General features: G+C 58.5%; 3 protein-coding genes and 1 long non-coding RNA gene across 12 annotated transcripts; 1 reads left to right on the forward strand and 3 right to left on the reverse strand.

Annotated features, from left to right (window-relative positions):
* Positions 1 to 46: 46 nt before the first annotated feature.
* Positions 47 to 9,360, reverse strand: MAFG (MAF bZIP transcription factor G). 6 transcript variants are annotated; one of them, XM_082374267.1, is made up of 3 exons: positions 9,136 to 9,360; positions 4,997 to 5,059; positions 47 to 4,899 (listed from the first exon to the last, which is right to left on the reverse strand). In XM_082374267.1, the coding sequence occupies exons 2-3, from the start codon at positions 5,030 to 5,032 to the stop codon at positions 4,447 to 4,449; spliced, it is 489 nt and encodes a 162-aa protein (XP_082230393.1). In that variant the 5' UTR covers positions 5,033 to 5,059; positions 9,136 to 9,360; the 3' UTR covers positions 47 to 4,446. The 6 variants fall into 6 exon arrangements, with proteins under 6 accessions (XP_082230393.1, XP_082230395.1, XP_082230394.1 ...); XM_082374269.1 differs by having other exon boundaries at positions 9,132 to 9,266; XM_082374268.1 differs by lacking the exon at positions 9,136 to 9,360 and adding an exon at positions 8,481 to 8,501.
* Positions 9,361 to 12,652: 3,292 nt separating this feature from the next.
* Positions 12,653 to 17,229, reverse strand: PYCR1 (pyrroline-5-carboxylate reductase 1). Of its 3 annotated transcripts, none has more exons than XM_082374261.1 (8): positions 17,112 to 17,229; positions 16,600 to 16,724; positions 16,262 to 16,332; positions 15,357 to 15,536; positions 14,898 to 15,119; positions 14,626 to 14,718; positions 14,308 to 14,471; positions 12,653 to 13,481 (listed from the first exon to the last, which is right to left on the reverse strand). In XM_082374261.1, the coding sequence occupies exons 2-8, from the start codon at positions 16,664 to 16,666 to the stop codon at positions 13,316 to 13,318; spliced, it is 963 nt and encodes a 320-aa protein (XP_082230387.1). In that variant the 5' UTR covers positions 16,667 to 16,724; positions 17,112 to 17,229; the 3' UTR covers positions 12,653 to 13,315. The 3 variants fall into 3 exon arrangements, with proteins under 3 accessions (XP_082230387.1, XP_082230388.1, XP_082230386.1); XM_082374262.1 differs by having other exon boundaries at positions 16,262 to 16,388; positions 17,112 to 17,137; XM_082374260.1 differs by lacking the exon at positions 17,112 to 17,229 and adding an exon at positions 16,870 to 17,111.
* A 141-nt stretch (positions 17,230 to 17,370) lies between these two features.
* Positions 17,371 to 23,634, forward strand: LOC309619254. Of its 2 annotated transcripts, XR_014238834.1 has the most exons (3): positions 17,371 to 17,614; positions 18,817 to 18,897; positions 23,408 to 23,634. It is a non-coding gene; the product is annotated as an uncharacterized lncRNA (long non-coding RNA). The 2 variants fall into 2 exon arrangements; XR_014238833.1 differs by having other exon boundaries at positions 17,371 to 18,897.
* MYADML2 (myeloid associated differentiation marker like 2) lies at positions 19,317 to 21,723 on the reverse strand. The gene has a single exon (XM_082374285.1). It carries the CDS (start codon positions 21,399 to 21,401, stop codon positions 20,478 to 20,480), a length of 924 nt encoding a protein of 307 aa, XP_082230411.1. The 5' UTR covers positions 21,402 to 21,723; the 3' UTR covers positions 19,317 to 20,477.
* Positions 23,635 to 24,607: the final 973 nt, after the last annotated feature.

The following is a 24,607-nucleotide window of genomic DNA, read 5'->3' on the forward strand; positions in this document are numbered from 1 at the left end:
GCCCTTCCGCCCCACCCTTGCGTCGCCCCAAGGAAGCACCTGCCAGTCTCTTTAAAAGGTGTTTATTGATCATATACAAAATAAAGAAAACCTTATATATCACAAACATACACTATGTACAGCAATAAATACCCGGGGCCCGGCCCAGTGCCGCCCCTCCTGGACAATAATTTAGCAATAAATACTGCACAGGGCAGGGAGGGCGCGAGGCCGCCGCCACCCAGGTCAGCCAGAGTGCTCCAGTAGGGCCCCTCCCCACCTGGATCTTCAACAACCCCCCGCCCACCCCGGCAGATCCCAGCGTACCCACCCCACCTCCTGTCTTCAGCCCTAGGCAGGGCAGGCAGGGTCTGATCAACTCTGCTCCGCCCACCTCTCAGCGCCAGGAGAGCAGCAGAGCTGGACACACTGGACAGCCCTTGTCCTGCTGCCCTAAGATGCCAGGAGAAGGCTTTCTGTACCCACTCCCGTTTGGTTAAAGGCTTCAGATTGAGGGGATGTGGGGAAGGGTGGGGCTGGGACATGAGGCTGTTAGAGGGGTCCCCCTTCACAGGTCATCGGGGACGAGCTCTCCTACACTCCAGCTCAGACTGAAGGGACACCCACGTACCAAGGCTGCTGCTGCAGAGTGGGGTGGAAATGTGTGCGACTGGTCCAACAGGTACAGCACATGCTCAGGACACACAGGCCAGAGCAGGACAAGCCATCAGTCTCGAGGGCACACCCCTGCCTCTTCCCATCTGCTTCAAAACCAGGCAGCCAAAAGGAAGGCGAAAACCGGCCAGCAAGAATTATTCAGTGGCTTCTGGGGGAAAAAAATCGTTAATGTGTTGGTTCCTTTCACCAAACCACAGCCTAAAAAAGTAACTTAAAAGATCCTAGAGCGGAAACAGTGTTGCAGGCTGTGGCTTCCCAGCTGTGGACGGAAGCTTTGGCCAACCGGCCACCCCAGAGAGGGAAGTCGCAGGGACAAGATGGGGCTCGACCACCCATCCCAAAGCAGGCTGCAGCTGATCAGAGCCGTGGGCCCAGCCACAGACCAGCAAGGCTGCTGCTGCTGATCAGGGTTGTGCCCAGACCTGAAGCCTGGACCAAGAGTAGAAAAGCCTCCAGGGAGGCCTGGCACCCGGCAGAAACCAGCACACCACACAGCAGCCACAACTTCTCACCTGCACAAACGCAGTGCCACCTGGAGCAGCAGCCAAGAGCCATGGGGTGGGCTCCCTGGGGCCATACTCTGGGCAGGAGCTGACCTGTTCTCAAAGGGTTCTCCTCTGAAATCTGAGTGTCCATGTTGGGATAGGGAGGAGTTGGGCAAGGGCAAGGTGTGAAGGAAGGTGCACATTATGGTTTACTTAGCGGACAAGTTTGGGAGACTTGGCCTCAGCCAAAGCCCTCAATTCGCTGTGTCAAAAAGTTGAGGAGAGAGAACACAACACGCTCACACTAGGGAAAACGAATTAACGAGAATCAGAAAGACGCCAAACGGTCACATGTGGACACAGGATCTACTGTCAATAACGAAAGAGAAGGGGAGAAGGGGCAGAGCAGCCCCAAGAGACTGGCTTGATGGGAGCAGGATGCTCCCCCAGACCCAAGGAACAGTTGCTCCAAATCCAAAAACCTCGAAAGGAAGTATAGCTTCACTAACTCCAGAAGCGGCTGTAAACCAAACCAAGGACCTGCAATTTCTGTTCAGCACATGCCCACCCTCAAACCCTCCTCTCTCTAGGTCTACAGCATGGCAGGGGTGCACAGAGATGGAGGCCCACCTCCCAGCCAGGATAAAAGTGGGGACCGTACTTGGACACGGGGAGCCTGTCCCTCCCCCTGTCCAGGACAGGGCATGATCTCTCTTAAGGGATTCTTATGATGTGTTCCAACTTGCTGCTACAAGAAACATCAACTACTCTCGTCTGGACCTTAGGTAGACAGAGCCAGACTGCAGGGAGGCAAAGGAAGCCACTAAGTGATTCAGAGTCAATGGTCAAAATCTCCATTGCAGGCCAACCTGGGTACAGCCAGGAATGTCTCTGAATATCTAGGGCCAAGATCAGCCCATCAAGACAACAGAAGTTGACAGCACATCCCCCCTCCTATCCCACAGGCACACTGTAAACTCTGGGATGAAGATTCTGCTGTCCACAAGGTTAAACCCTGCCTGGCCGCACTGTTTTTTCTTTTCATTAGCCCACTTGTCTGTGCTTTTTCAGGGGTTCAGGGCCCCCAGAGAAGCCAACCAGCAACCCCAAGGAGTAGCCAAGCCCCACACGGCCAGAGCCAGGGCAGTAGCCTCTTGGGGGGCAGGCACCACAGGCAGCCCCATCACATGCCTACGAGCAGCTGCCTGAGCCAAGTCTGGGAGACCTGGCTGCCTCACCGAGTGGCCAGGACGGGGAGGTGGGCTCAGCCCCGGGGAAGCACCTCCACAAGCCGAGCAGTGGATCCCTGGAAGACACAGACCCCAAAGGGAGTTGAAAGAAGGCCCATAGGCAAGAGCTGCCAGCATGTTCAGTGGGATATGGGGGACAGGACCTGGCCCTGGAGACCGTAGCCCTTGTCTGGCACTGGTGGAGACCCCCAGGCCCTCAGGCAAGGAGAAGGCGCTGCCCCAGGTGGGCCCCAAAACCACCTGGTTCTGCCTGGGAAGCACCGTCCCGCAGCATGGAAACAGTTCTGGGATGAGTGAGCCGCGGGCCCCTGGGGTTCCCCTGCTGAGGCCTACACAAAACCCACCGGAACAAACCCCAGATTGGTGGCTGGAGCCCAAACACATTGACTGGAGGCCAGAAGGAAGACAGTCGGGGGCAGCTTGGCCCTGGCCTGGCGGGCACCCACAGTGACTCCTTGGTCCCTGCAAGCCCCCACCCAGGGCCAGAGACGGTGGGCAAGGAAGTAGTGAGGGGGCGGGACGGGGGCCCAGGATGACCCCCAGTTTCACCTACCCTGCCACTGGATCAGCCCAAGCCTGAGACACACATGCGAAGCCAAGGGTCAGCAGAGGGGTGTGGCAGAGCCCTGCATCTGACCTCCCCGGGGGCTCGGGGTGGGCGCCAAAGCAGAAGAGGCTGGGCTGGAGGCACAGACACCCCAAGCTCCACTGGAGCAGGCGCAGCCTGGCACTACAGCCCAGGCCTGACAAGCCAGCAGAAGTAAAACCACAACCAAATCCAAAAAACAAACACGGGAGAACAGACACAAGAAGTGACACCCACAGGTCAAAGGTCACCAGAAGCACCAGCACGTGACGCTGCACAAGACCTCACCAGGCACAGACAACACCACGGCACCGGCAAGAGACGGAAGCAGGAAGGGCAAAGGAGTAAGTCACTTTCGGTACAATTGCAAAAGAGATAGCAAAGAGGACGTCAGGACGCGCCTTCTGGTCGCTCACGGCTTGGCTTTTTTTTTGTCTTTTTTTTTAACTAAGTTTTATAAATAACGTCTGATAACTCTGTGTATATAAAAACTAAACTCCAACAGCCACAAAGACTTGTCTGTAAGTTTACAAGAAAGGATTTTTTTTTTTCTTTTTTTAAACTAGCAAAGTTTCTATTATACTTTCTTCCCTTTTCTGTTTATACGGTCAAATGTTCTCGCTTTTTTTTTTTTTTTTAAAAAGACAGTTTTATAAATACTCTGCAGCTTTTTTTTTCTTTAGCTTTTAAACATATAATTTAATAACTTCGTAAAAGGAACTTCTCTCTTTTAAATAAAGGGCTATGTAACCACACAAATAGGTCATGTAAACAGTGACACGGGACCCATCGCAGGACACTGGACACACCCTTCACGTACGCTCACAACCAGTGATTTGGTCTTGTTCAGTGCAACACGTCAGGTGTGAGTGCCAAGGCCCCCGGCCCACAGCCACACGACACCCCATCCCCCCAGCGCCAGACTGGTGGCCCCCCTGTCCAGGGCCCTCAGGGACAGCCTACTCTGCAGAGCAGTGCCCGTCTATGCCTGCAGGTCGAGCTGAGAGTGAATTGCCCCCCCCCCCCCCCCCACCGCTAGCCTGGTGGCTGTCAGAGCCTGTGGGCCATTCTGCAGCGAGAACAGACTCTCTCCTGCCCTGCAGCCCTCCCTGCTCAGGGACACATGTGCCCCAGAGCACCCAGTCAATCTTTCTCTCTGTCCACTCCCACAGGCCGACTCTGGACTCCAAGCCCACCTGCCCGTGGTACAAAGGGGGCGGGGGCGACCCCACGTCACCACCAAACTGACCAATCCCAACGTACAAAACACACGATGACAACGACGAGATCAAAGGGGCTCAGCCCGGCGCCCCTGGGGTGCAGGTTGTGCTTTGCAGGGAAGGGAGGAGGTAGGAGAGGAGGAAAAGAAGAGAAGAGGAGGAAGAGGAGGGAGGGAGAGGGGGACAGGGCTGCTGAATTTGCCATGCGCCTACTGGCCCCTTGCAGACCCGCCTGGGCAAGCGCGTCCCTACGACCGGGCGTCCGTCTTGGACTTTACTATCGTGATGACGCTGGTGGCGGCCACCTTGCCGGGGACGAGGGGCCCCAAGCCAGCAGCAAGGGGACCCCGAGCTGGCGCCACAGGGCTTCGGGCCACGGTCCTGGCGAAGTTCTGCAGGGCCTCGTACTTGGAGCGCAGGGCATCGAGCTCCAGCTTCATGCTGGCGTTCTCCGAGGCCAGCTTCTCCACCTCCTGCTGCAGCTCTGCCTTCTGCTTCTCCAGCTCCTCCTTCTGGGTCACCCGCTTCACGCGGCAGCTGGCGGCATAGCCGCGGTTCTTGAGCGTGCGCCGGCGCTGCTTCAGCTGGATGATCTCCTCCTTGGACAGGCCCCGCAGGTGCTGGTTCAGCTCCCGCACTGACATGGTCACCAGCTCCTCATCTGTCAGGCTGGTGCCATTCTCTCCCGGCTCCCGCTTCACCTGGGGAGGGCATAGCGCACGAGGTCACAGGCCAAGTGGGGGCAGTCTGCCCCTGTGCCACCCCAGCCCTGAGACACTGCCCACCCTATCTGCTCACCTTCAAGGCCTTGTTTCCTTTATTGGGGGTCGTCATAACCCGAGGGCACAGCAAGCAGGCACTCTGTGAGACAGGGAGCGCAGGTCAGGACCCTGGAGACCCTTCCCCTCCCCAGTCCACACAGAGCCCTGAGCCCCCTTACACCCTCTGCCCGCTCAGGGGAAGGCACCCAGTCCCCAGCCTCACCCCTTGCCTGCCCATTCCCCTGATACCTGGCCTCAAGGACCGCCCTTCAGCCTCGCCTCTCCCAAGCTGGGCTGCTCCCTGTCCGCCCTGCCCCTAGGGAACCAGGGGGGAGACCAGGAGGGTCTGATGGGGGAAGGGGAACTGGAGGGCTATTAGGGAGGCAGAGGCAAGAAAAGGGGCCAGGGGAGAGATTAGAAGGATGAGGGAGGGGCCAGCCTAGAAGGAAGCCAGGAGCTTTAAAAATAACCCCAGTGCGCCCCAGAGCACGGCTGTTCCCGCGAGTCATGCTGACTCAGCACATCGCTCCCGCTCTCTCACCAGCCTGGCACTCCCCAAGGCCGCCCGCCAACACAGCTCCAGGGGACTGGCAGCAGCAAGCTGCTGGGGCAACGAAGGCCAGCCTGGCCAACAGCAGGTGAGGCCCGGGGCCAGCGCCCCTGTGAGTGTGTACTCTAGGGCTCTACCTCCCCTAAGCTGGCCTGGGGCAAAGCCCTGCTCCCATGAAGGCTCACTGGGCGTCCCCACTGGGGACTCGGGCAGAGGGGAGGATGCAGGAGAGTGCCAATTCTCCCAGACTGCTCACTTTGAAGAGCAGCAAACGGAGCTGTCCAACCAGCTCTGACTCTGTCTTTAACACTGGTGGGAGTTCCCCAGACCTACTGGTGGCAGACACTCCAGCCAGAGAAGCCGGGCCCTGGGCCCCTTCGCCCTCTCTGTCCACCTCTGCTGCTGATGGAGTAACCATCCTGTGGCTTTGGGTTGCAGCCTTTTGTACTCTGCCCCACCCCATCCAGGGTATTGCACAAGAGTGCCCACAATCGACCCCCCAGCGGCCTGCTCAGCCCTCTCTGGCCACTGACTACTCTCTGGCTCCCTGCTCAGGGTCCGCACCCACAGGGCAAGGAACAAAAACCAGAGGCCCCCCTCCCACCCACTTGGTCATCTTTTCCACAGCCCTGCCAAGGACATTTTTACCCACCTAGTCCTGGGATTCCTGGCTCAGCTGGACCCCCTCTGCCCCCCCCACTCCCTCCATGACCTTCCAGGTTAGATGCAGGGAGGTAAACGGAGGCCTAACAAGCACTGTGGTGCGCTCCTGGAGAAGCTACAAGCACTCAGGCAATTTGGGCCTGCAGGGTCTTCTCAGCCCTATCAGGTCACTAAAGTATGGCTGGGGAGGTGGAGGCAAACACTCACTCTGGGTAGAAACCCCTCCTCACCCAGCCCTGTACCAGGATGCGAGGCTGCAGGCAAGGGGGCCAGAGACGCCTCCCCACAGCCATGCCCCGAGGCTCCGGCCCTACTGTTCTTCCAGAGCAGAGGATGGGGCAGAGGAGCTGGAGGCCAGAAGGTCCTCAGGGCCCCACGCCTACCCCGGGAGTCAAGTCCTCAAGGCAGAGCTGGAGGAGCTCCCCCAACCTCAGGTCCAGGTACAGTGTCACTGCACTGGTCCTGCCACTGTCAGTCCAAAGGAAAAGCCCTGGCACCAGCTTTTCCCACTTGCCATCCTCCCTCCACCCCACGAATGCTGAGCACACGGTGACTTCCTGAAGAGATCACACAGAAAAGTGCCGAGCGTGGTGGCTGGGAGCTGAAAAGTGCCTCCTCAGCAGATTTCACCCGCCACAGAAGCCCTGAACTCAGCACATCACAAGTGAAGCCAATCGCCTCCTAATCAAAGGTGTGCTTGTGCTCAGGTGGGGGAGGGGTGGGTCTCAGCAAAGCCCATGCTTCCAGCTTCCTGGCCTTGTCTCCACTACCTGGGGACACACACTGATGGGACAGAGACAGCTTTTGGGCATGGGCTGGGATTGATGGCTCAGGGCACCTCTAGAAACCAGAGGGAGGGGATCCCAGAGACCGGATCAAGGAGAACCCTCAGCCCTCCTCCCGCCTCTGCTCCCCCTGAGGCTGAGCACATTTTGTGGAGAAGGCATGGGTGGTTCCAAGGGCACCGATCCACCAAGGTACCCAGGGCCACCCACTCAAGGTGAGAGCCAGCCGGAAAGGGGAAAGAACTCCATCCCCTTCCCCTGGGCCCAAACTCCAGGGCATGGACAGTAGACAAGAGCCCAGCCCGCCCCTGCTCCTTCTCCTGTCCTGCAAACCCCAGTGGCCAAACCTCCCAAGCCAAGGCAGATGTGGCCTTGGTCACTCTGGCACCCCCACCTAGCCCGCTACACTCCCACCCTGCCCTTTAGACCCACCTCCTCCAGAAGCCCTCTGAAAAAAGTCTAAAACTTAATTTCCACCAAAGCATAAGTAGCTAAGAAGATTTGAAGAAACATCCCTCCAGGAATCTGCATTTTCCTGGGGCATAAAATTCCAGCCAAAAGATCAGCTGAAGTGTTAAAACATCTAGCATCTATAAGCTCAGGAATGGGGGAGAGGGAAGGGAATGCCTGAGGACAAACTACAAGGTCAGCCTTACCTAGCCATGAACGCATGGGCAAGAAGGGTCAGCTCTGGTCTAGACGAAACACTCCCCCACCCCTGAAGACCAGGAACCATTCACACACCCAGGAAAAGTGGCTCAAGCCACACCACCCTGAGGCTGTCACTCCCCAGGATTCCCTACCACCTGGCCTGACACCCATCAGGGCCACGTTCTTTGCTAACCTGCACAATATTGCGCCCCAACCTCAAGTGGAACAACTTTGGGGTGACTGGGATTCTTCAACCCATGCTATCCACACCAGTCCACCTGCTGGGCACCCTCAAAGTTACCACCACCCGCAGCCTCAACCCGGACCCCAAGGCCAGGTTGCGAAGAGAGCCACAGCCTGCTCACCAGACACCTCGCTCCCCTGATGAGAGTCTAAGTCCTGCTGCCTCCTCTCATTTGCAATTTCCTGGTAGAGCTGCGCCTACTCGCCCTCTGCGCTGTCCACTGTCACCCAGGACTCTAGTACAGGCACCCCTCCTTCTCCCACTGCCTCAGCCTCTTCCCACCGGGAGACTTCCCAGCCTGGCCAACCAGACCAGTCATAGGGAAAGCCTACTTCCCAGCCCGCAAGCACGGCCCCCCTAAGCTCCTCCCCTCTTCTCACTCAGAACTATTTCCCAGTTTGGGGAGCTGTCCCAGAGGCGGGTCAGGGACCAGCAGCCTGAGAAGAGCCTGCCTGGGAGGGGATGGACAGGCCAGAGACTTCACCCTCTACCCCGGGATAACCTGCACCGTGACCTCTCCATTTACTCCTCACCCACCTTACCCTAAACTCCCATATCAGCCCAAACTTAAGCAGGCGCCCCAGCCCGGGGCCTGGCCCCTTCTCACTCCCCACGGTTTCCCTCTCACCCCCGTTTCCCGGCCTCTCAGGCCCCTAGCTCTAATCCCCCCAGGCATCAGGACGAGCATCGAGTGACCTCATGCTGATGACTCAGCAAGTCTCCTTCTGGGCTCTGGCAAGCGTGTGACGGAGCGAAGCCGGAGCGGGCAGGGTCTTCCCAGCCCGCCCCCCCACGTGCCGCTTCCTTCCCCTAGCCAGCCGAGGACCCCGCGCCTGGGAGGCGTTGACACAGACACCTGATGAATCAGCAGCTCAGGCTGGGGCCGCCGAGCTCTTCCACGGAGCCCTGGGCGCCCCGCTCGACCCCACCCTTTCCTCCCGCCACCCCGGCCGTCCCTCCCTCCAGGACTCCCCGGCTTCACCGAGCAAGACCAGCGCACGCCCCGCCCCGCCCCTGCGGGCCCGCGCGCCCACCCCAGCACCCCAGGCGGAGGGACCAGGAGCCGCTCCGGACCGGTGGGGAAATCGAGGCATGGGCCGCCAGCAGGGCACAGGGCAGACCCAAAGCCCGGAGCACCCGGACCACGCCACCACAGGCCGCCGGAAGGAGCAGCGGCCCCGCGAGCACCCGCCCCCGGACCGGAGCACCCACCCGCCCCCCTCTCGGCCCCGGCCCCCGGCCCCGGCCCCGGCCCCGGCCCGGCCACCGCCTCACTCACCCACCACACTGCGGGCCCGGCGGGCCGAGGCCGGGGCGGGGCGGGGCGGGCGCTCCGAGGCCGCGCGGGGCTGGCCGCGCGGGGGCTCCGGGCCCAGAGTGGGGGCTCGCCGCCTGCGCGGGCCGGGCCGAGCGCGCTGGGAAGGCCGGGCCGGACCAGGCTTGGGGCTCCGGATCCTCCTCCTCCGCCGCCGCCGCCGCCGCCGCCGCCGCCGCCGCCGCCGCCGCTCCACAGACGTCACATGATGTTTGGTCACGTGGGCTCCATTCATGAAGCGGCGACGCGACCGGCTGGGGCTTAAAGGGGAAGGCGCGGCAGCGGCGGCGGCGGGGGCGGGGCACGCCCGCACTGCGCCTGCGCGCCCGGGCGCCGTCGCCCGGGCAACGCAAGCCGCGCCCGGTGGGTGAGGTCTCGCGGGACTGGCCCGGGCGCGCGCTCCCGACCGGCCCCGCCCCCTTCGAGGCGGGGCCTGGTGATCCTGCCCAAATGCTCTCCTGAGCTTTCTGTGTAGACGTTTCAAAGGCCACGTGTCCAGGGTGCAGGTGCGGACCCGACGTCCCCACGCATTATGGAGAAGATTCTCATGGTGTTTCTGATGCCGCCTGTCAGACTGCATGCACTGCCTCCGAAACTGGAGCGGGTCTCATCCCTGCCAGGAACAGTGGCCTGGCACATAGGAGACCCATATGCTCCCGGAGGTGAAGGGCTTGTCCAGGATTCAAAACTTAGGTCTGCTCAAGGCCGCCTCCAAGATCCTCTGTGTAGTGTGGTCTGTCTTCACGCAACATCCCGAGAGCTCACATGAGTGACAAGGACTCAGGCGGTTCCTGGAACGAGTCCGGCTCAGGGTGGGTGTGGGGTAAACATCTGTTGAATTAATAGTTGACGTAGGAATTGCACCTTTCCTTCCCTGTTTCATCAGCATCTGCCTGGAACTCAGGTCGCTGGTCCATGTCTGCTCCTGCACTTTCTGTAAGGAGTTCTCACTGCTGTTCAAAATTCCCAGAGAAAGAGGTGACAAAAGGAAGAAGGGACATTGAAGGGATCCAATTTCTACTTTGACTTACCTTCTCAAGTGTAAAGCCAGGAAGGGTGACCTACCCTGCCAGGCAGGTCAGTAGAAATCAGGTGAGCTGAAAGAGGGATGAGTGAGGGACAGGCTGCTGGGTCCTCAAAGGGATTCAGTGCCATTGAATGAATGATGGAGGCCAACCCAGGAGGCCCCCAGAGCCAGGGGACATCAAGGCGTCAGCAGCTCTCCCTGCCAGACTCCAGTAGCTTCCCTCTGAACCCCACAGCACCTTGTCACCTTCTGCTTTGCAGGGTTGCATGTGGTTGTCTTATCATCCTATGCTCTTTAAGTGCAGGGCATGTCCCGCTGCACTGGGTGAAGCCCGAGTCTCGCAGACTATAGGGCCTTAATATGCCCAGGGCAAGACTTCTAAAGCCCTCAACTTTTAATGTACTAAATCACAAAGACCTGCCCCTGAGGCCAAGAAAGAGGTCCTTTTGGACCTCTAGCATCCTCACCACCAGCTGCCGGCTCCTTCTGGCCTGCTCTGCTCAGGTCTGTGCTCACACTTGCAGGGGTTTCCCCAGGTGTCAGTCCCTGCAGAACACCAGAGACACCTCATAGCTTTTTCCCCGCATCACACCCCTTCTCAGGCCCATGTGGCTCTGCCCCACTTCCCCACATCTGGCCTTTGGTGGTTGGGACCAAGGCTCACATTCCTGCCTGCTGAAACCCAGTGTGTTTTTCACGGGGTGGCGCAAAGCCCGCCGCAAAGCTCGTCTGGACTCCTGTGCCTCCTCCCAGGCTGTGACGTGTGATTCTTCACTTTAGAGCCACCTGCTGGCTTCCTCCAGACGCCAGACCCAGGGCACATGTGGGAGCAGCATGCCCCCCTTGTCTTATTGGTCAACACCTGCCACACACAGCAGGCACTCAAACAGTGAGACTGACCTTGACTTAAGGGAACAGTCAGGGGGAAGCTTTGGTCCTGGGCAGATGTGTGGCCTTTGGGACAATCTCTTCTGGGACATCTTTTCCCCAGAGGGAGGGTGCCAGGGTCTCCCTGCACTGCCAAGTACTTTGCCAGGGGAGGCCCACAGCCCACCTCATGCAGCTTCTACCCACCAGCATGGTGGCCTGTGCCAGGGGCTTATGCCTTAGGAGGGCCCTGTAGGGACTCTAGGCCCCGTGAGGGCCTTGGGCAGTCCGTACATGGGGTGTGACCTGGACTCTGGAGGCCACCCTGGCAGGGACAAGGGTATGTGGTCTTGCCCCTCACTTGCTCTGTTTTTCGTCTCCTGTAGATTTGGAAGGCCAGGTCCTTGTCCGCAGAGTGCTCCCTCCACCTACCCCACTTGCATCAGGCCTTGGTTCTAAGTGGGCCCAGGGGAAAGAAATGAACTGGAGTTGAGACCTTGCAATGTAGTTCCTGGAAAACCTCTGCCCAGGGGCTCTCCTGGTCTCCTCCCCTGCCCCTCCTGGGACCCATCGCTTCACCTGGGTGCCCCCTGCCAACACCCTACAGACACCCAGCCCCGCTCCTCTGATATACTCACCCGGGTGTGTGTGTGTGTCTTACTGTTTCTATGTTCAGTAACTGTTGATCAAACAAATGTGAGCCCTCCTGGCCCCATAAAGGGTTCTGACCCTCAGCAGCTCCTTTGATCTTGTGGGCCTCCTGTGATGGTTAATTTTACATCAACCTGACTGAGCCATGGGGTGACCAGATATTATTCTGTTTCTGTGAGGGTGTTTTTGCATGAAATTAACATGTAAATCAGTAGACTTCAACATTAGACCAAATTAACATTTTAACCGATAAAGCAGATTGCCCTCCACACGTGGGTGGGCATCACTCAAGCAGTTGAAGGCCTGAATAGAACAAAAGACCAACCCTCTGCAGAGTAAGACAGAATTCTCCATCAGTCTGCCTTCAGACATCACCTGCAACATCAGCTCTCCCTGCCTGATGGCCTTTGAATCGAAATATTGGCTCTCTCCAGGTCTCCAGCCTGCCTGCTAGCCTCCATTAATTGTGTGAGCCAACTCCTTATAAAAAATCTCTTTGTTTCTATATTCCCTGTTTTATGTATATAAGCCATCTCCTACTGGTTGTTTCTCTGAAGAACCCTAATACACCTTCCTAGGAAGCTTCTTCCTCACCTGCCCTTGGCCTCACCTGGGTGAGGTGGGGAGACATCTGCCCCCACCAAACCAGGAGGCACAGAGGGTGCTGAGGCTGATGCCCCTCCCACAGCAGGGCCTGCCAAGCCCAGCCTACAGTGCCAGCTTCCAGTCATGCCTCTAGTGTCTGAGGCCCCAGAAGCCCCCTCCCCCTCTGCTCATTGGAGACTCAGCCCCACCAGCCAGACTGGCTACCTTGGAATGCAGGGCTCTGGGCCTGTGGGCTGCTGGCTCAGCCTTCAATGTTACATCGGACAGCAACAACCCTCTGGCACAGGTCTGGGCCTCCCTCCACAGGTGGTGACAAAATTAGAAGTCAGGACACTGGGGCTGGAAACCAATTTATTTAACCTAGAAAGTCAGAGACAGAAATGGCAGCGTCTGTTGGTCGGGCCAGGAATGGGAGATGATGGCCTGAGTGTATTGGGGCCTCGGGAGTTCAACCATCTGAGGAGCCCTTTTCTCAAATGTCACGCTGGCCAAGAACCATGGGCCCTTCTGCTGGATTCCAGGGACCCTCTGGCCCTTCCCACACTGAGGAAGGAGTGGAGAGTGGAGAAAGGGCACGAGTGGGATCAGGCTCTCTCCTTGGCTGGGCCTTCATGGTTGGGGCCAGGGGGTGGGGGGGACCTTGACCTTTGTACTCAAGCCCAAGCCAGCTGACACTGGGTGCTGAAGCCCCCCAAGCCTCCTGAGCTCTGGAGGAAGGTGGTCCTGACCTGGTTTGGGGGCAGAGGAAGGGGGAGGCTGAAGTCAGAGAATCCTTCCTTGTTCTGGACCAGGACACACTTGGGGACCATGGAGGTTCCCACTGGGAAGTGATGTGCCCCCTCCCTGGCTACAACTCCACTGACCCAAGTGGACCAGAGCCACGGGCAGTGGGCCAATGTGAGGACATCCTGTGAGGCCTGGGGCTAGGCACTCCCAGCACGGAGCTCCGAGCCCAGGAGGAAAAGGCAGAGAGTGGCCTGCGGGCAGGTTGGACACCTCAGTCCTTCTTGCCTGCCGGGGCCATGCTGCGGGGCAGCAGCTTGGAGTGGCCAGAAGGGGCCAGTGAGGTGCCAGAAGGGGAGTCCAGCTTCACCTTGTCCAGGATGGTCTTCTTGATGGCAGCTGGTGAGACCTTCTCCCGGTCGGCCATGGACTGCAGCTCTCTGGGGAGACAGCGAGGAGGGCTGTGTCCAGGGCTCCGCCTCCTTCCGAGCCCAGGGGTCCAAGTGGGAAGTGGGAAGAAGCCCACGGCTCCCAGCACCTGCCAGCCTAGGGTGCTGCTGTGCTGTGACTCCCACCTCAGGGCCTTTGCCCCTGCAGTTCCTGCTACCAGCTACCCCTCCCCTAGACTGCCGTTCAGCTGCCTCTCACCTCATTCAAGCCAGCTCAGGGTCACCAAATCTACCAGCAGCCCCCCAGACACTGAGCCCTCATAGCCCTGAGCACAGGACACATGCTTTATCTGTCTCCCCTGCAGGTTGGTGCCAGGAGAAGAGCACTGCGTTCTAGCCTCACTGTCAGGCAGTGGCAGAGAAGCCTGTGGGCTTGGACTGGAGGGCAGGCAGTGTGGTGAGAAAGAGCCCTGTCCATCCTGGAGGCCTGTCCGTCCCCTGCTCTTTGGATTTCTTTCAGCTCTCATGTGCTGTCGCTGTGCCAGCGCATCCTGTGCTTCTAACTCTCTCAGTCTCCCCGGCAAGGCCAAGAGGAAGGTGTTATCATCAGCCCCACAGAGGTTCCCCCTGGTCTGCCTCCCTGGCTTGGATGACCACCCCAGTCTGAAGGCCACAAGTGATGAAATCACGTGCGGAGCCCAGCGTGGGCCCAGAGGGCAGCCCCTCTTCACAGGATGATGGAGAGTGGTGAGGGATGCTGCACACTGCCACCCCAGGGAACCTCAGGGCTCCCCGCGCCCTACCCGCTGCTAGGCCAGAGCTTGATAAACATCTGGTGAGTGAATGACTGAGTGGGCGGGCAGCAGCAGGGGCCCACCGTGTGCGGATGCAAGAGGCCTCCACGGCATTGATAAGCAGGGAGCGAAAGCCCCCGCTCTCCAGCACGTGCAAGGCGTGGATGGTGGCCCCGCCGGGAGAGCAGACGTTGTCCTTGAGCTGGCCTGGGTGCTGTTCGGAGTCCAGTAGCATCTTGGCGGCCCCCTGAAGCCAGAGAGAAGGGCTGAAGGTTGTGAGGGTACTGCTCCCAGCCCCAACCAATGCAGCACCCACTGACTCTCCACCCATCCACCCCAGAGCACCAGTCTTGGTTCTGGTAAGGAGTGGCCCCCACCAGAGGGTCAGGAAGAACACTAACCAGCAAAGCCTGGGCCCCGAGGCGGACTGCCAGGCGCCTTGGAAGCCCCATCTTCACGCCCCCATCAGCCAGTGCATCCAGGGCTGTGAATGCCTGCAGAGAGAAAGCACCTAAGCTGCTGTCCCAGGCCTTTTCTCCATTTCCTCTAGGCAGTGGTTAGTCCAGCAGCTCTGCCCGCAGGGACCCAGAGCAAGGAGGAGAGTGGAAGATGGGCAGACATGCCCTGAGGTCCTGGGGACTGCCTACTGCCCCCGCCCCTCCTCAATCCTCACATAAGCTGGGCCGCTGCCGCTGAGTCCCGTAACAGCATCAATCAGGTCCTCCTCCACCTCCGTGCAGAAGCCCACACTGCCCATGAGCTGCTCCAGGAGCCTGCCATCCTCCACCTGGGCGTGGGTGCCCGTGGCGTACACAGTGGCTCCTTCCCGCACCACGACTGGTGTGTTGGTCATGCAGCGGATGACTTTGGGGGCCGGCTGGAACGCTGTTAGTTTCTGGGGGAGAAACTGCTGTGTGTCCATCCCAGCCCCTTGCCCAGCATGCTGTGCTGGGTGCGGGTGTGAACATGCTCACCCAACTGAACGCTTCCTGAGTTCTGTGAGCTATGCAAACACACCCATTCCACAGATGGGAGAACCAGGTGTGGAGCACGCCAGGGCTCCTGAGCCCTCTGCAGTGCACACTTCCACCCCATCTCCAGACCCCGCCGGACCCCGACCCGCAGTGCCCACCTTCTCGATGGAGCTGATGGTAACGCCAGCTGCACAGGATACCACGATGTGCCGATCCTCAATGTCGGCAGCAATCTCATCCAGGATGAAGGGGATAATGTGTGGTTTCACCGCCAGGAAGAGCACGTCACTGTGCTGCACGGTCTCCTTGTTGTGGGGCGTCAGGTTCACCCCCATCTTCTGCAGGGAGCGCCAAGGCGAGCTCAGCCTGCCGTTTTGTGGCTGGCTGGCCCCCTTAGTATCCCCGCAGGCCGAGAGCCCCTCGTGTAGAACAGCACAGAGGATGATGGGAATGTGGGCATGGCAGGGCTGGGGGCTCAAGGCACGAGGCTCTGACACCCTCTAACTGCCTTTCCCACCCAAAAGTGGAGGAAGCATCCTACTCTGGAAGGTATTTTTTTTGTGGGCGGACAAGGGAAACTGCATTCGAACCACAGTCCCGGCCCACCCCACCTAGGGCTGCAGCCCCCAAACCCCTGACCACCTCGTCAAGTGCGAGTGGTGGTGTGGATAGTGGTCTCAAGCTGGTAGCCTGTCCCCACCCTTGGACATGGAGCCCTCACTCAGCTATGGCAAACTGAAACTGTATTTAGCCCCCAGGTGGTCTCTCCTAGCCCCCATACTGTGATCCCCTGCGGTGGCTCCACTTGGGGAACCCCATTCCTGACCACCAGCTGTACATGTGCCAGTCACCAAATTCCCAAGAGCTTAGGGAGGGGACCCAGCTGCAGGCCAGGAGGCAGGGTCTTTTAGATACTCCAGCCCAAAGACCCTCTTCTCATTGGCGTGGGGGACTGTGGCATGGTGCCTCCCTCTGGGGCCCCTACTCCTGGCCTTCCAGGGTCAAGGCTGTCACACACTGGCCTCTAGAAACACTGACTGGTCACCCTCCACCCTGCACCTACCCTGAGGGCAGAAACAGTGGCCAGGTCCATGTCTGGGGAGCTGGCCATTATCTTGTGGGTAGCCAGGACACCTGTGAGAGACAGAGTTCCTCCTTCAAGGCCAGTCTTGGCGTCCCTCCACCACATCCTCAGGAAGAACAGAAATCGCACCAACCAGGGTAAGACAGCAACCCCTGCCCTACCCCAAACCTTCCAAGGCTACCGTTTCCCACAGCGCTCAAATGAGGCACGTTAATGCAGACTCCACCCTCACCTCCCAGCCTGGGGAAGGGCAACTGGCCCACCCTCTCACGCTTGGCCCCTTCCTGGCCTGGCCCCTTCCTGGCCGCAGAGCCTACCTGCTGCTGTGAAGCCCTTGGCCAGGGCAAAGGCCAGCTGGCCAGCCCCAATGAAGCCCACGCTCATGGTGTCTGGAGGCCTGCGCCCACTGCCCTCACAGCTGGCACCGTCTCCGCAGGAGCAGCTGCGGTAAGATGGGGCAGAATCCGGAACAAGAAGTTAGGCGGGCAGTGCCAGGCCTGGCCACTCCACCGCCGACCGGTGACCCCCATCCCAGCGGGTCTAACTCTCCCCCGCTCCGGTGCCCCCGCCCACCGCGGCGTCCCGACCTGCTCCCGAGGGTCCCAGACAGGGGGCAGGGAGGGGCGAGCCAGCCTCCGGAAAGGGTCTGGAAGAGGCATGGGGTAAGGGGGACAACCCCACGCCCGAGTCCCCTCGCCACGCCCACGCTCCCCCAGGTCCGAGCCCCCCCGACGCCGGAGGCGAGAGCGCGGACGCGCATTTCCCTCTGCCCGGCGGCACCACCGCCCGCCCGAGCCGAACCCCGACCCCCAGCTTGGCTCCCAATTACCCAGTTACTCGGCGCGGGTCGCCCCCTGTCCGCAGCTGCGCGCCCGCCACGCGGCACCCAGCGCCGGGGGCCCCCCGCCCCAGCCAATCCGCGGCGCGGCCGCCCTGGAGCCGGCCAATCCGGAGGCGCGGGAGGTGCCGAGGGGCAGTTGCATCATCCGCTCACCCCCGCCCCCTCCAGCTGGGCCCAGTCGCCCCCGCGCTCCCGAACCTGCGCCTTCAGTCCCGGCCCCAGCGCACCGAAACACTCGCCGCCGCCCCCCCCCCGCCCCCACCGTGACCGCGCCTGAGGACTGAGGGCGCCGGGGGAGGGCGGCAGGAGCCGGGCCCTCAAAGAGCGGCCCTGGGCTAGGGCTCCTCTCTCGGGGCCCTGTCGTTGGACACAGACACGGACACGTCAGGCTGGCATCCCTGACGGCGTGGCCCTCACTCGGGTTTGGAAACTGGAGAGATAGCCCGGACCTTCTCAGAATCTCAAAACGGAGAGGCACCTGGGAGGTCTAGGTCGGTCCCCCTGAGATCTGGACCCCCTCCTTCCCACCTGGAGTTTCTGCTCTCCAAGTCTCTTCTAAGGCTCAGGTGCCCTTTGAAAACTGCATGACACTGGGGGCCACTGGCCTGTTACCACGTGAACCTCCTCAAACAGGCTCTCAGGGTGGGTGGTGGTCAACCAGTAGATAGAGGAAGATGATCCCCCTAGTGCCCCCAGTTCCCACGGAGCACCCGTGTCTCCTGACATCTCATCTGCAGGGTCCGTGGAATTTTTTGACCCTGGGTTTTCCGAAGAACAAAGCTCTAGTCATCTCCCCCTGAGGACGTGCTCAGGGCTCATCTGAGCTGAGTCTGCATTTGGGTTTCAGGATAGTCTGGGGTCCCAGTCAGCAGCAGGGTTAAGAGCAAAGTAAGAAGCGTCATCATTGACAACCCATCCCCCCACCAGGGGAGGGAGTGAGCTGCTTTATTTTTTGGGTTCTGTATCTTAAATGATGACAAACTGTTCTGAAATGTAATTTCAGTGTTACTTGGATGATTGTGCCCCAGAAGCAAGGCTGTGAGTTCTCCTTGACATAATAATGACCAACATCAACACCACCAGACCACTGTGTAGTGAGCATGTGTACACGGCAAATGTCCAGGCCTCCTTGTATGTTTATTCTGGTGTTCAGTCCTCACCCTCTGAGGGAGGATCTATAGTAAGATCTGGTTCAAAGTGGACTGTTCAGGGAGTGGCCCAGACTCAAACCCATAGATGCAAACCTGGGGGTCCCACTCCATTTTAACTGACTGTATATAATCAGAGAACAGAGTCCATCCTTTAAAAAGTATTGTTTCTCAAGTGACAACAACAAATAACTCCTTCCTCCAAAATGCAAGAGTCCTCTGATCCAGGGAGAGAATAGCATGAAGACAATTCCCAGGGCAGCCTCCCGGAGGCCGGACAACATCTGCCATGTGTATCTTGAGCCCTGGAACCCCTTCCCTCCTCTCTCTCCCCCTCAGGATCTTTGAAACTTAGGGTGCGTGGAGCTCTGGGGGCAGAAGGCCATAGGACAGTGAGGAAATTGGGAGTTGGTGACAGATAACTCATTTCAGCAATTTGATTAGAAAAGGAAGACTGTCTAGGCCTCCCAGTGAGCTGGGAAGGGTGTGGCCTATATGCTCCTTTGTCTCCTGGTAACACACTCCCAACCCCCCCCCTCCCTCAGCCAGCAGGGCCCTCAGGACACCTCAGGACACAGGGGTCCCTGCCCCCTCAGGGATCTGCTGCTGAAGACAGGCCTCTCCAGGTAAAGGACCCCTGTGCCCTCCCCAGTGGGCGGGCCACTTCTCTCACACTGTGCATGGCGCCAGCACAGGGAGCCCTTGGACCCCGTGCCTAACAGCTGCTTGGGCTTTGCTGCCACGGGTGTAGCAGCCCTTCTGCCCACTGCTGTGCCCAGGGCCCTTGGAAACCCTGGCGGTGGTGGTGAGTGCCGAGAGCTCCCCACCCCCATCCTCCCCTTGCTGTCACCCACCTGGGGAGAGGACACTACTTCCTCAGGAGACCACTCTTACCCCCAGAGTGCCCCAGCCCTCCCACAGCTGCCTCCTTCCTCAGCCAAGCCCAGTCTAGGCTCTTCTCTGGGAACATGCTGGTGGATGGCCCAGGAGGTACAGCTGGCCACCACCCCCTCTGGCTACCACCCCCTAAGCAGAAACTTCTCCATGCAAATCAGCGTTGGTGTTTATTTTCTGCTCAAGGCCAGGGGCCAGCCTATGGGCTGAGCGGCTGTTGTGCTTCAGCAGCTAGTGGGCTGCTCTGGGCTGGCCCAGTCTGGGTTCTTGAGTGGGAGAAGCTGCTTGGAGTGTGGAGGGCAATGGCCCCAGCAGGCCCTCGTGGTTGGCAGCCAGGCAAATGAACACTTGAACAGAGGTGGTGGGCCTGTGAGCACCAGGGTGATGCCTGGTGCCCAGTGGCTGCCCCAGACTGGTCCTCCCCTGGGTCAGGGCTGCCCTAGGCCAGCCCCCCGGGGCCCATGGCAGGCACTGCAGAAGCTGCCGCGTCGAGGCAGACAGCGGGGGCCCAGTGGTGGCTCCCTGCCTGGGTGGGAACCCAGCTTCTCCTTAGCATGCTCTGCTCTTGTCAGTGTTGCCGGCCCCATGGGTCCCTCCAAGCCTGCACTGTCTCCAGCTTGCTGAGGCTGCCCTGTGTGACCACACCAGAGTCCTTGCTCAGCTTCCAAAGCTGTGGCCACTCAGAGGCGGCAAGGCGGGGTCCTGATTCCCAGCTCCTCCTCGAGTTGGCACAGATGCCCCAGCAGGGCCTTGCTTGGATAGCTGTCCTTCCAGGGTTCCAGGAACTGCCCCTTCAAGGCTAGAGGAAGTGCAGGCTCACCACGCTCCTTTTCCACACTACTTAGTTTACTCAGCCCAAATGTGGTCTCCAGACATTTATGGACGCTTGGAGCCAACTTCTTAACCCTAGCCTCAGGGTCCCCATCTGCAAAGTGGGTCACAACAGCGCCTGCTTCAAAGTCTTCTCATGTGTTACAGTGGCCAGCACTGAGGCAGGGTGTGCCAGCAAATGAAGAGAGATGGAGAGAGACAGACAGAGACAAAGACAGAGAGATAGACAGAGAGGGAGAGAGAGGGGCTGGGAGTTGCCTGGCAGAGACTCCTTCCCCGTGACCTGTTCAGGGCTCTGAGACCTGTTCTGTCCCCCCTCCGCCCCTCCCTGAGCTGAGCTGCTGAGCACGGCCAGAAGCCCAGCCATGGCTCTACTGGCTGCCTCCCTCTGGCTTGTCCCTGGAGGTCTGGGTTCACCTGGGTCCCCTCATGGTGCCTGAGCCCGTGGAGAGCAGAGGTGGGTGGGCCGCTGCCTGTCGGGCTACAAGGTAGGCACGAAGCGGATCCTCTGGGAGTAGGCCAGGTCGGCGACGTAGAGGAGCAGGTTGACATAGGTGAAGGTGGCCACCACCAGCTGGCTGTCCCAGGGGCAGCTGCCCCTCAGGCAGTCGGGGGGGCGCCCAGGCTCACCGTACTTGGGGTCGAAGCAGAAGACGGGCCAGATCACTGCAGCGCTGAGGTAGAGGAGCACAGCCAGGAAGGTGTACACCACCACTACACGGTCGAAGGGGCAGCCCAGGCCCCCCGTGTGGCCCATCACGCTCAGGGCCACCACGGCCACTGTGGCCAGGAAGCACAGGCTGTAGACGGCCACACACCACTGGGTGGCCACGTAGCGCCCGTAGCGGCTGTCATGGACCAGCGCCCCAAATATGATGCAGGCCACAAAGGCCTGGACGATCTTGAGGAGTCCCGACACTGTGGCCATGTAGCTGGCCACCTGGCCTGGCCGGGCCCGGGTCAGGGCCACCTCCGTGGCATAGGCCAGGAAGAGGAGCCCGGCGAAGATGCTGGCTGCTAGGCGGAAGTCCCTGGCTGTGCAGCCCGCGGGCTCGGGTGGGCACTCCAGCTGGGTGAAGTACAGTGGGTAGATGACCGCAGCTGTGGCGGACAGCAGCGTGGCCAGCATGGCAAAGGCTGCTGTGAAGTTTCCCCAGGACAGGCGCAGGCAGCTGTGCAGCCGGGTGAACTCACAAGCCACCACCAGGACCGAGAGCGCGAAGCAGAAGCCCCAGGCGGCCATGCAGAAGGTGCCCTGGACGCCATCGAAGCCGCCTCGGTGGGCCACCAGGCTGAAGGTGGTGCAGCCAAAGGCCAGCTGCAGCACACGGGCTGTGCCCACTGGCGATGTCACAGCGCCCAGGTGCAGGTACCCACCCCCGGGGGGCTCCATGGTGCTGCCCATGTGGCCGGCCGCGTCTCTGCTTCACACAGTGCCTGGTGGCCCCGGAGCCTGCAGCAGCGGCAGATGCCAGCAGGCTGCAGTGGCAGTGACGCTGGTGACATTGCAGCAGAGCAGCCTCTCCACCGCCTGTGTGGGGAGGGCCGAGGCCCCCCCAGCTCTATAAATAGGTGACGGTGATCAGAGCCCCGGAATAGCAGCTTGCGTGCCTGTGCCTGTCCCTATCCGGGAGGGACATCTGACCCTTGCGATCCACTGAGCCCCTGCCAGGACCATTAACCCCTTGGCTGCTGGCACCGCCCCCACCTCCAAAGCACCTGCTTCTGTCGGTCAGTCGGCGCCACTGCCCATGGGGGAGGGGGAGGGAGAAGAGCAGAGAGGATCAGGCACCCCAGCTCCAGCAGCTTCAAGGCTGGCCTTGCTGGGGGAGGGGCACAGGGAGGAGAGGGCGGCAGTGGGGGATCTGGGAGGCCTTCAGGGCTCGGTTCAGAGCTGGGATGGTTTCAGGACCACATTGTCATTTTCCCTTGGCCCACACTCAGCTCTGATTCCTGGGAGGTGGTGGGAAAGGGGAGTGGAGATCCTGTGCCCCACTCCCAAAGGTGCCCACCCTCATTCTTCTCACAGCCCCCAGCCTGACCTGGGGGAGTTAAGTTTTAGTTATTATTTGGGGGGATCATAATGGACCACTTTACTTGTCCCTCCTAGACATGTAAACACCTAGGAAAAACTCAACTCTCCCATTTTTAGTCTAAAATGTTAAAAATATATGAAATGTTTTTGAAAAGGAAAAGAAAATTTTCTGACTGTAAAAGTAGTACATGCTCAGGCCCAATCAGCACAGAAAAAGAGAAGGAAAGATTGCCAGTAATTAATCTGCCTGTAATTAATTTGCCTGTAATTCTATCTCCTAGATTCAACCCCTATGAACATCCCGTGTATACAGTTGGCCCTCTGTATCCACAGGTTCCCTATCCACGGATTCAACCAACGGCAGATTGAAAATATTGGGGGAAAAAATTCCAGAAATTTCCAAAAACCAAAACTTGAATTTGGCATGAGCCAGCAAATATTTACATAGCATTGACTTTCTATTAGGTATTATAAGTCATCTAGAGATAAGTTAAAGTATATGGGAGGGGAATTCCCTGGCGGTCCAGTGGTTAGGACTTGGGACTTTCACTGCCGTGTCCCTAGGTTCATTCCCTGGTTGGGTGACTAAGATCCCGCAAGCCGAGCAATTCGACCAATAAATAAATAAAAATAAAATAAAGTGTACAGGAGGATGTGCATAAGTTATACACAAATACTATGCCATTTTATACAAAGGACTTGGGCATCAGTGGATTTTGGTATCCTGGGGGGTCCTGGAACCAATCCCCTCTGACACTATATATACAGCCTTATGTGTATTTCCCCCAACTTCTCATTTAGGAAAATTTCAAATTTACAGAAGAGTTGCAAAATAGCACAATGAACACTCATATATCTTTCACCCAGATTCAAGAATTATTAATATTTTGGGACTTCCCTGGTGGTCCAGTGGTTAAGACTCCGTGCTTCCACTGCAGGGGGCACAGGGTTCAATCCCTGGTCAGGGGAGTTCCGCATGCCGCGGGCTGCAGCCAAAAAAAAAAAGAATTATTAATACTTTGCCCTGTTTGTGCTCTCTCTCCCCCCCATTAATAATTAATAATAACATTAATTAATTCTGGAGATATGACAATTCTCCCCTAGATACTTCCATGGACACCTCCTAAGAGCAAGGCCGTTTTCCTACAGAACCTGAACACAGCGACCACACTTGGGAAATTGAAGAATGATCACCTAATACACAGTCCTGCAGTTTCCCCCACCTGCCCCCAAACTACACTTGATAGCATTTTTAATTTTTGCACCAGGATCTGATTGGAATTATACATTGCATTTGGCTGTCATGTCTCTCATTTTCCTTTTTTCTGGAATAGTCTCTGCTTTTTTAATATTTCATAACACTGATTTTTTTGAAGTGTCCCAGCCAGCGGCCTCTAGAGCCCGCGAGCCACAACTACTGAGCCCGTGTGCCACAGCTACTGAAGCCCGCTCACCTAGAGCCCATGCTATGCAACAAGAGAAGCCACTGCAATGAGAAGCCTGCGCACCGCAACGAAGAGGAGCCCCTGCTCTCCGCAGCTAGAGAAAGCCCACGCACAGCAACAAAGACCCAACGCAACCAAAAATAAATAACTAAATAAAATTGATTCTTTAAAAAATAATAATAATAAATAATTTAAAAATTATCAGCTCCTTCTCTGAAAGAGGCCTTGAGATTCTGAGAACAAATCACAACAAAATCATCTTTCCTTGCTTTGCCATTCTGGCTCTGCCCGCCCACAGGGCCCGGGGTAGCTCAGGGTCCCCACCACGGTCTGGGCGGCTGCTTCATGGCTGGACCATGGCGAGGCTCCCTGGACCCTGCCATAGGCCATGCTCCCAATTCTAGACACCAACTCCCAGCTGCTTGGCCACTGGGCTACTTGGTGACAATGTTTTCTGCTTGTGAGCTTTTGCTAACGTGTTACAATTACAGAAACAGAGCGATTCTAAATTGACAGCTTCCCACAGTGTGGAAATATCAACAAAGTAAATGTGGCTGGAAATCACTTAAAGTTCATCAGTAGGGATTGGTGAGTAAACTTGAGCACATCCGCATGAGGGACACTTAGGACGCCCTGAAGTCGCCTCATAGAAGAGCAGGTAACGTGGTGGGAGATCACAAGGGCAGCGATCTGTGTGAAGACAAAAGGACCTGTGGGCACATGTGCCTCTGAAGAGAGAGAAAGGCCGAGTAAAAGCCTGAGATGCCCCACTGTCACGTCCGAGGCGCGGGGCAGCAGGTGCTTTGGCTCTCCTTTGGGTTTTCAGTGTTTTCCAGTTTTAAAATAAATATGTGCTACTTCCTAAACCAGAAAAAAAGAATAATTTTAAAAATAAATGAAGTAGGGCTTCCCTGGTGGCTCAGTGGTTAAGAATCCGCCTGCCAATGCAGGGGACACGGGTTCGAGCCCTGGTCCGGGAAGATCCCGCATGCCGTGGAGCAACTAAGCCCGTGTGCCACAACTACTGAGCCTGCGCCCTAGAGCTGGAGAGCCACAACTACTGAAGCCTGCGCGCCTAGAGCCCTTGCTCCACAACAAGAGAAGCCACCGTAGTGAGAAGCCCATGCACCA

Source organism: Balaenoptera borealis (genome assembly GCF_965194805.1).
Source record: "Balaenoptera borealis genome assembly, chromosome: 20".
NCBI classification, from domain to species: Eukaryota; Metazoa; Chordata; class Mammalia; order Artiodactyla; family Balaenopteridae; genus Balaenoptera; species Balaenoptera borealis.